This window comes from Mesitornis unicolor, unplaced genomic scaffold, assembly GCF_000695765.1.
Source record: "Mesitornis unicolor isolate BGI_N332 unplaced genomic scaffold, ASM69576v1 scaffold10932, whole genome shotgun sequence".
Classification (NCBI taxonomy): domain Eukaryota; kingdom Metazoa; phylum Chordata; class Aves; order Mesitornithiformes; family Mesitornithidae; genus Mesitornis; species Mesitornis unicolor.
This window is the reverse complement of record NW_010168553.1, coordinates 59741-70615: the sequence shown is the minus strand read 5'-3', so window position 1 is coordinate 70615 and position 10875 is coordinate 59741. Positions and strand designations below refer to the sequence as shown.

The 10875-nt window shown below is 42.4% G+C and overlaps 1 protein-coding gene across 1 annotated transcript in view; it reads left to right on the top strand.

Moving 5' to 3' along the window:
• Nucleotides 1-1566: 1566 nt before the first annotated feature.
• The window catches only part of GRK5 (G protein-coupled receptor kinase 5), a gene marked incomplete at its 5' end in the record, with an annotated part of 47597 nt that continues 38288 nt past the window's right edge, over nucleotides 1567-10875 (top strand). The window contains one exon of the mRNA XM_010179051.1: nucleotides 1567-1644. Within this exon, the coding sequence (XP_010177353.1) occupies nucleotides 1567-1644 (78 nt within the window). The remainder of the gene's footprint in view (nucleotides 1645-10875) is intronic.

Genomic DNA, 10875 nt, shown 5'->3' with positions numbered 1-10875 from the left:
TTTATGAGAACATAATCAGCTCATCCCCAAAATGGTCACTAAAAGAGAAGTATTGCACTTGTGGATTTTAGCTTTTGGTGCATTTTTCACTATCAATGCAGGTTTCTCTGTTATTTACGGTCATTGTCATTTCCCAAACCAAATCAAGTCGTAATTCTAGATTGTTAAAGCAACCTGCTATGTATGTGTATAAATATGTAGCAGCAGACTTAAGCTGCAATAGCTAAATCAGCAGTGGCCAGAGAGATGGGTAATAGCATTATTACTACATTGTGGTTTCATGTCATTCCTGGGTCTGCTTAGCCAGGGTATCCATTACAGCCCGCCTTTGGATTTATTGCATCAACTCGGAGCACCGCATACATCTTCCAGCAGGCAATGGTTCTGAAATTTGTTCTTCCAAGTCTTTGCCAGTTCAGTCTGATTTACTTTTTTTTTTTTAAAACTTCCTCCCCATTTATCATCGCAGACAGTTTGTATTGGACCAGGTTACTTAATTGGGTTGGCAGGGTTTTCTGGGCTCTTTTTTCTAATATGAGCAGTCATGAAAACTGTTAGACTGTCTTCTTCTTTTTTTAATTTTCTGGAAAATATTTTGCTACTAAGGCTAAAGCTTTGTATCCTGGGCAGTGCCAAGGGAGAATGTCTCTAAGAACTTGTCGTTGTCATGAAGCCACTGGAGTCCCAAGTGGTGCGTGTTTCCTTCGAATGCCCGCCATGGATCAAAAACTTTAACTGAATTAATGTCTTCATGGTGCACAAGTAATGCTTCCTTTGTTTCTTATGTAAATGTTGTCCTGAAACTCATCAAAAGTCAGTAATGCTACAGGACGTAGAATAGTCAGAATTTTAAAACGTAGGTAAACTTTGCATGGGGGAATGTGGTGCTCTCTTTAGAGGCACCAGAAAAGTCAAAGAGAATTTTGCCTGTGCTATCTATTCTTCTAAATGGCCTCTCTTGTTTTATCTTGGTCCTAAGAAATCCACCTGAGAAATCGTCTCTTAGATCTTCCTTCTGGAGGGACTGAGTCAAGGATCACTAAAAGTGATGGGCAAGTCTCTCTGCTTTGCAAAAGTAGTGTTTGACCAAGGGGAAGATGTAAATAAATAGGAAAGACACATCCAAAAAGACTGAAGTAGTTCAGCTGGTGCTTGAATTACCACTGTGGCTAGAATTGACAAACAGTCACTTTCTCTACTACTCAGAGATATAATTTTACCTTCTGTGTTCGCCTTCCCTTTGAGCAAAACCAAATAAAGTTGCTGTCTGTAGTCACTGAACACTTTCTGAAGGCTGGCTTGGTAAGGCTGTGAAACATAAATCAATTAAATTTTATTAGTGTTAATTAAGAGACATCGTCTCAGGAAATGCACCACTAGGGTTCGGTCAAAATGCAGTGGGAGGTTTTTAACAGGATTGTGTGTACGGATTTTACTTCCATCAGAAAATGGTATTTATCCTTCAGATTTTTCAGACAGAGCGTTCCGTTAAGGCCACATCCAAAATGATGTTATAATGGTGAAATATGAGTGCAAATATTGACTTTTTCTTTATATCTGTTCCAGGCAGAATATGAAATTGCTCCAGATGAAAAGCTTGGAGAGAAAGGAAAGGAAATCATGATGAAATACCTCACCCCAGAGGTAAGGGGCAGCCAAAGTGGCATTACTGAAGGAATGCTGCAAGGCACACCTTTGCTAAACAAGGTTGTTATAGGCTTTGTAAACCAGAGTCCTAAAATTTATGGTGGCAATCTCCAGTGAATAAACCTGCAAGTCTTACACAAATAGCCAGAGAGAAAAAGAATTATAATCTAATCCAGTGTTTGACTTCTAAGGATGAACTTGAGTTTACCAGGGCTCAGTTCATCTGTGGATGAGCAGGGGCTTCTCCGGTCTCTTCTCGGTGTGCAAAGCTCGGCATCTGGGCTGTAATGCAAGAGCCCTCAGCAGGTGCCAACAGATGCCACAATTATTTCCTATCCAGCTCAAAAGAGGTGGTGCCATTTCATATATTGCTGTGTAGAAAGCACCGGCAAAAATGGTCTTTGGTAGCAGACGCTATATTTTGGTACAAAAATTCCCACTCCTTACCCCAGGGTAGCCAGGATCATGCAAGGCTGATGTGGGGCAGCGTGGTTTGGAGCTGAGAGGTGCTATTGCCCCTTGTTTCCAGCGTTGGGGCTGTGGAAGGAGAGGAGCTCCTGGGGGCAGCTGTGTCCACGGGGTGGCACTCCAAACAGGACTACAGACCTGCTGTGGGATTTCGGACAGGCTGCATTGGGACTGACCCTTTTTGGTGGGGTTTTGGTCATTCGCTGACTGCGGTTAACCTTTGCAACAAAAGTCACTGACAGTAAGGGATAAACATCCGACTTCAAACACAAGGACAATCCTAGGATTCTTCCTAAGTTACTTTTGTAAGAGTGTCATGGTTTAACCCAGCAGAGTAATCAAGATGTACAACTGCTGCTTCTACTGTTTTACAAGAGAAGTACATTTGACCTTCAGAGGAATTAATTGCATTTTTGGCAGATGTCTTTCTGAAGCATTTAAATGGTACAATGTGTTTTGGAGGTGAAGGGGCAGAGCAGACCTTTTTTTTTTTCCCAGTCAGCCATTTTCCTACAATAAACTTCAATGCGTACTTTCAGTTATCTCAGGCTACATTTTGGGATCTGGTTTCATTTACTGAGCCTGGCTAGTTTCATGTGCAGTCATTTAGCTCTGCCAGTATGAGTTCCTGCTGCCCATTCATTAGGGGTACAAACTTCCACTGCTTTTTATATCCACCAAAATGACCATTTGTCTTAAATTTGCTGTCAACAGAGGAACAAGGGACAAATACTGAGGGAAAATATTTCCCACTGCTCTACTTCTTATCTGGAAATGGAGAAAGGCATTTTGCTGATAGCAGGGCTAGTAAAGTGAGAGAAGCATAGTACTGCTTCATTTCAGCAGGTTTGGTGCAGGTCTTGGTGCAGGTTTCCAGACTCCAAATCCCTTCCCTGCCATCCCATGGCATTTCTGCCATCCTTGTCCATTTGCCAGCAGCCCTGTAGTGCAGCAGAAGCACATGGGATAGTTCAGTGAGGTGAGTGAATGTGCAATGAAGACCAATCTGAGAGCAGTCACTTCTTCATCAAGAAAAAGCAGTGGTGTTACAGGAAGGGAAGTTACTGGGACTGCAGAGCTGGAGTTTCCATTCTCTGCTGTGCTCTGCACTTCACATTTGACCCATGTACCTGGTTTCTCCGTATGTAAAATGGGCACAGGATATTTACAGGATATTTCTGTTCTGCAACCTTTTTGGTATTTGCAAGTTACTTCAACATCTTTGGGCAGAAGGAAACACAAAGTTGTGCTCCTTCACTTGTAATCTAAAACTGCCTCCCTGGTGGTGGTGCTTTAATGTCTGCATTGGTCTCGCTGCATTTTTTTTTCTTAATGGGAAACTTCTGCTTCTTCCCAAAGGGACGATTAAGCCGTGTGCAGCAGAAAATGCTTCCTAGAGGTGAGATTGACTGTGCCATAGCAATAGGTTGAATACTACATTCTCTAACAGGTATCCCATGCAACAAATGCTTAAAAAACTAGAGCAAGGCTTGGATTAATTTTGTTTCTCTCTGATACCTGACTTAGGTGCTCAGATTAGGAGTTCAGATGGCCAACTCTCCTTTCTTATCGAGAAAGACAAATAAGAATCTCCAAAGGACAGATTTTAAGCCATTAGACATCAGTGATTTGAAGCCAGGTTGGATGCTTGCAGTCAAGAGGGATGAATCTGGACCCAGATGTCCTAATGGAATATCAACCTGGCCAGCAAGGAAACCTTCCTTTCATTAGGAGCTGCATTTCTCCATTTAGTGATCAGTCCCTTAAAAGATACAAATTGCCACTAATTCCAAAGTATTCTGCTTTCAGAGGAATGCTGCTTTTAAGTAGGTGTGTGTCTGTGCTTTAAAGAACCTGATTGTCTTGATATAAAAATAGTGTGACATACAGCTTGACTGATAGAGTAAAATCATAGGCTTAGTTCTTGGACAGATAACTCAGTCTTATAATGTAAGGAGTATTTTTCCCAGAGTGCAGGATCAGAAGCAAATTGAAAGCAAAAAGTAGACTTCATGCTCTTTAATATTTATAAATGATTTTTAGTTCTTTCTTAGATTTCTAAGTGTCATACATATTTAACATACAATGTGTCAGTATATCATTATTCTGCAGTGCGTTCATTTGCATGGGAAACATGCACTTTATTTGATAAAACATATACTACTTGCACAGCAGAAAGGAAAACACCTCCCCAGATGAAGAAACATCACACCAGGACTTCCATCCTCATGTGACTCACACAGCCACTGTCTGCAAGATGATCCTCACCTCCGACGTGTGGAAGCAGTGAATTCCCACGTGGAGAGCTCTGTGTGAGAACATTCAGCATCAGCCCCAAGGCCGCTAAATGAGCTCAGCACTTGCCACGGTGGTTGAGGGGGCAGGCACTTTTTCAAGTAGTCATGATTCAGGCTCCTCACAGCTTTAATATCCTCAACAGCCCCTATGTGCTCGCTGGGGAATTGAGAAGAAGTCTCGCAGACTTTGTTGCTGCTGATGCCAGGAACAGCATGAGCAGGTCAGGCTTCCGCTGTCTCCCAGGCCTACAGACAACAGTGATGACAAATTTTGAATGTGTCTTGGCACCTGGAAGGGAAAATGGCTTATTTAAGCCTTTCTGAGAAGTGGCACATAGGAACAACCTCCCAAGGGACGTGGTAGAGTCCCCATCACTGGAGGTTTTCAAGATGCGATTGGGCAGAGTACAAGATAATCTCATCTAGGCTCCTTTCTGAGAAAAGATTGGACCAGATGATCTTTTGAGGTCCCTTCCAGCTTGGGCTGTTCTATGGTTCTGTGAACTCAGGCTCTTGCCTAGGAAGACATTAGTACTCCCTCTTGCTTGCCTGAAGTTTGTTGAAACATTCATATCCAACAGACCCAACCAGACATGAGGCACCTTGACCTTTAAGAGGAAGAGACCCAACCAGATACGTGCCACTCCAGTACTGTGATCTGAAGGGAGCTCCACCTGCAGGGTGCCTTTGCTTAACAGGAGCAATGCAGTGTTGGCCATACTCGTTGGCAAGATCGAGGTTTCTTGACTAGAGTCTTGCTCCTTCAAGAGAGGCTTTAACAGTTTCCATGAAAAAAGGCACTTCAAGCTGTCTTCTTGACTTAATAAGCCTGTAGGGCAAAAGTCCAACCCACAGGAAGTCTACAATTTCTGAGGTTGTGAAATATGATGGTAAAACTGCTAAAATGAATTGGTCACAAATATTTCTTTCCTGGCTTTTCCTAATCTCAACAGTTGAGTGGGAATGTTTCAGTTCTTGGTTCCAGTTTTGTCTGTAAATGGAAAAGCCCTCAGTGCTTCATGGAACAGTTGAGTTAAACTGAACCCAGCCTGGCTTCATTACCTGGCTGCTTCTCGTACTGGAAGAGTGAAGAGATATGTTTGCCTTTGTACTGCTTTTAAATCAGAGTTTTGCATCTCCGTGCAGCGTTTTTGCCTTCCTGCCTGACAGCTGCTGTGCCTTACTCTACTAAATCACTAGTCCATTATTTTCTTTTTCACTGTAAATCACCTTGAGATACTTTGCGAGACACTATATAAAACTAAATTGATTTGAAATGGCTCTTAAGACAGTCTCCATATGCCATTATAGTTTATATTTGGACTCAGCTGGGTACTAAAAATGTTACTGAATAGGATGTCTAATGTGTATTGTTATCCCCATTAATATACTTCATAGAATACGAAGTACAGCAACAGCATTAGTTTTCTTATCTGAATTCCTGTTAGGTCTCGTTTCCTCCAGGAAATGCACAGAATAAAGGCCGTGTTTGCAATTTCTTTCTTTGCTGCAAGAGGTTAGCTGGACACAGCAATAACCTCCTCACTCCAGTCTAAGGCTGGCAATGGGTATTTTGCTAAATGAAAATATGTCTTTGTTTTTATGAACAATTATAGGATAAGGAAGGGAGGGAAAAGTCCTGTGAAAGGGAAACTGGCTGATCAGCAGTGCCTGGCTTTCCACTCGTCTGCTGGCTAAAATGTGCTCTTCTCTCAAATGAGTTCTTTTTGGAGGAGAAAACGTCTATGTAATGTGGGTGGGATGAAATTAAAGTGATACATGAGCCCTTCTGCTGGACAAAGCCGTGCAGCTGAGTCCAGGCTCCTGCTCACGAACATCTCCCAGCTCTGTGCATGATCTAAGAGCACTTTTGTTTTTGCACACCGTTGCTTTAATTTTGATGCCGAGGATCTTTGCCTTCGGTTGCACTCTCCTTGAGATTTCTTTCCCCTCTTCCTATTTTCACCACCAAAATAAATGCACGCTTCAGCACTTGCACTGCTGGGTGAGTCATCTTTGCTGATCGCTAAAGCCTTCCATCTCCCAAAAGGAAAGTTTCATGTATCACTTTTTAATGATTCTAGCCAAATCCTGGAAGGGCAGGTCAGACAGTACCAAAAAATGGATTCAAGTACTGAGACCTCTTCCTTTAACTGTTTTACTGAATGCCTTCTAGGGAGCGTGTTATAATTAGTTTTTGAAACGGCCGAAACAAAAGCTGAATGTCACTGTAAGGGAAGCTCTGAAAGAAAGAAAGATTAAGCTTCTGTAAAGCAATCTGCAGAGTTTAATACGAGACGGAGGCTTTGTGTTTTGGAAGGTGAGCCTTCAGGGACTGTTTTCTACATCGTAACCTTTCTCGTACAAATTCAGCTTATATCACTTATATCCAGCAAGTCATCTCTGTCCCCCTGTAGGCTTATTATCTTGCTGATAAAAGGCCAGCACAATATTGCTTTCACTGGCTACAGTGGATGGTCCCTTAAGGCTCGGTCCAAGAGTTATCTCCACAGCTAGTTTTCAAATTTTTCTAAACCCTATGCATTTCATTAATGACCCAATTGAAGTAGGCAATGAATGAAGGGCCTGTCTGAACACAGTGTGTTACATGCATCCAGGACGGGCTAGACTTATTTACTTGCTCAAAGCGTTATTCACTGTGTCCTTTGGGTTCCTGTTAGGAGACTTTTCAGGATGCTAAATACTTAAGTAGAAATCCTGGCCTTGCTCGAGCCAAGGGGAGTTTTGCCATTTAATTAATTGCCCTGGGACTTTGCCCTTTGACTCAATGGATTTCTCATCTCCCCTCTCTATTGACTTCACTACTCTACGGGCACCATTTTAGCCAGAGATGATAGCATTACTTAGGCCTCTGCTTTGCAGCCAGCATAATCGATACACAGGCCAGTCTCCAGAGAAATCGATACATAATTCTTGTTGTTGTTCCAGAGACAGCACGATCAATATCTCTGCTGATCACTATGTCTTGGTCCAGGAAAGTACCTTCTCAGCGTACTTTCTGCATAAGCTCATCTTTCTAAAGTTCAATTCTGGGAAAATATCTGAGCAGCAGAACAGCAACCTTGTTACTCAAATTAATGCTTTCTAATCAGAATTTATTTTAAGAAGCATTCTTCTGTCACTGGGGCCAGGCTGTAATATAGTGTGGCAGAGGAATCTGAAAAATCACAGTGTTTCCTTGATTAGGAGTCCCTTTGCTGTGGTCTCAGACTAAAAGGCATTTTCTCACGGTTTGCTCAAGTCCTATTTCCTCATCCTTTACCCACTGTTTATAATACAAATGTTAGTTAACTAAACACTTACTTCTGTCTCTTGCAATGGTGCCAAACTGCACGAGAGCCTATGGAAACAACGTGGAGCCTGCCCTGTCCTGCTGATGCTGTCCCAGAATAGGTCCTTGGGCAGTCCTGTGACCTCTCCTTCAGACTTGAGGAGGGCTGTGTTTGCTCAGAAAGGTTGAAGGTTTGGGCTGGAGTCCTTAACTACACTGGTTTTATGCTAAACAGTGCTATTAGTTGAAGCTCTGCTTTTCCTTCCTTGTTTTGGAGAGGTTACACTCCCGAGTTCACATGCTGCTTAACTGTTTGTCATTTGTGGTCAGGAAAATCATTGGGATGACTTGGTCAGCGGGCGAAAGCCTTCTAGCTTCCCTGTTTGCTGGAATAACTCTGGCTTGACCCTCTGGAAAATGGAAACTTGCTTCAGCTAATTGATGTCAACCACACATGTAAACCTGGTTCACATCTGTCTGCTGCGGCAGGGCAGGCCCCCCAGGCTGCTCTGACTCCTCTCGGAGCCAAGCCAGGGCATCCGAAAGGGCTGAGGATGCTGTGCAAATACAGAGCCGTCTGCTGAGGATTATCTGAGAACAGGAAGGATGTACTTGTCTGCCCTTGGCTAATGAATATGCTCATTATGGTTTCCCTCTCTTCTTTTGAGGGGGTCGTCTTTTCCCTATCCCCTCTGCACACTCCTCATCACTTATACTCAGTTCATAGGGATTATCCAATGGCCAGGGAAGTTAATTCTAAGCCTTTGAGGTTCATTCGGCTTCACTAGAAACAGCTTCTTCTGTCTGAAAACTTTGCCCACATGGGAAAAAAGCAATCGGCCTTCTCCAGCTGGCTGAAACACCGACTTGCAAGATATCCAAAAATCTGCAGGAGGTGGCTTGCGTGCATTTGCGCAGAACGACATTAAAATAGACCTCTGGTGAGTCCAGCCTCTCACACTCCCAGCTCACACATTGCAGCCTTGGTTGTCCAAAACACAGGGAGGCATCTGGGTAAGAGATGAGGTGCCACTGTCTGCCCACTGACTGTACAGGGAGTTCAGGGAGACTTTGAGTGTCTCGGTTTTTACGTGATGAAAGTGTAGTGAGGTGGATTCCATGCTAGATGTAATGCAGAATACATTATATTACAATGCATGACATATCCACCCAGGTTTCTGTGCACCATTTCTCAATATTTCGGGGGCCCTGTGAACACCTGACCTCCACAGCCCTTCTGTCCATCCGCTGTGACTCCCAGCAACTTTCCTGGTGAGTTCAGCTTTGGATTCCTGGAGCTAAAAGCATCACAGGTCAACAAATGTCTCTCTGAGTTCAGGATGCATTGTGCTAAACTCAGAAGCAGCAACAGGCAACTGTGTGTTTGATCTTAACAAAGAAGAGAATGAAGAGGCACATGATGAAAATGGAAGTTAAAAATACCTTATTTCTCAACTGAGTCCCTTGTAATAGGAAATTAGAATTCTGGAAAAACATCTAGAGACTTCAGCAGCTGAGTAGCCTCACAAGGATGGGCCAGGCAAATCCAGATGAGATGCCTGAGGCTGACACTTTTGGCTGGGATGAGGCAAGTAGAAGAATAGCTAAGCCAATAATGTTAGAGTGTGTTATTTCAACTGGGAACCAGGAATCACAGCATTACCATAAGGCATGTTTTAAATTTCACAGAAAATAAATGTATTTCAGTTCATTAAGATATCACTAGATAAGTGTAAAACACAAGAATTATCTTTAAAAATATATTTTTGTTACAATTAGATTTTAAAATAACCAGCTTTTTTAAGTTGTGGAAATATGGCACTTCAAACTATTAATTTTTAATTTTTTTCCCCAGTAATGCAACTACACTTACAAAACTCAACCTCCATGCCAAGCCTCAGCTTGTATGTCAATTTATTGTTTTTTAATCAAACCAGATTGTGACCCGAGTCAAAAATCAAGCGTATAACAAGTTTATCGTCCTGGCACAGATGCTGTTTGTCCAACAAGCGAAGCTGAGGAAGAGTGGAATAGGCCACTGCAAACAGTTTGTCATCTCCTACAATAAATGTCTTCTCATCTTTGCTGATGGCTGTTACCGTACAATCGTTAATGGATCGTGTGACACAGGTGATTAGGGAATGCCCTGTTTCCAGCAGCGCTAGGTAGTGATTTTGTTTGCTTTTGCGGGTGTTTCCAGTCTTTCTGTGAGTGGGCCACCGAGTCCTGCTTGATGTTTATTTAATTCACTTCCTAATCCATTTCAAAGCCTTCCCAAACTCTCTTCTGGGTTTTCATTTCTTCATTCAATTGTTTCCTCAGCATTTTGACCTGCTAATGGAAAAAGATGAAGGCAAATTCTGCAAAATCCCCACTGCAACAGATAGCATGACATCCATTGACTTGGGTGCAGGTCTTCATGCATGAGCTACCTTCATGCAAAGCAAATGGCTCATGGGCTTGCAAGGGAAGGGTTACTCATGTTTACGGGATTATGTCTCAGAGGAGTGAATTCAAGCAGGGATCTGTTTGTTTTCCTGCAAGAAAGCCATTCAATAACATTGAGGTTGTAAATGAGTGTTTATAGATTTAGGGATTTTTTTTAATGGAATAAATGACATTTGGTTTACCAGAGGAAGCCAAGCTACGACTATTGCAACATAAGGTTGCTTGCTAATGTTTAGGCTATCCATCAGTGCGGGATACATTAAAAGGTAGAAAGGTTCTGATAAGAGGCTGGACACTGGATGCTATCCAAACCTATTAAGCACACGTGATGAGGGGAAAAAAACATTCTGAGAACAGAAGCTTTCAAAATTGTCCTGTCATCTTTGTTACCACTAATGGTGAGAACACTGTTCTTTTCCCAAAATGCTTTATCAAACATCTGGCTGCTCGTAGTAATGCGCTATAGCAGTGATTCAGTTGAGGTGCTAACAAAAGAGGTTACCTTTTGAACTAATGACATTTCCAAGGATTGTGCGAGGACCCTAACCTCTGCCTAGCTAGAAAATCCTGGTTAATGTTAATTATCTTCTTTTCTATTCTGTTTCATAAGCTACCTTCCTCATCCTGCTGACACCTACCGGTACTGATTATTTCATCTGTGTTTTCATCCTTCAATCTGTATGCAAAATGCCTTTAAGGCGGAAAAAAAGGCAATAAGTAAAA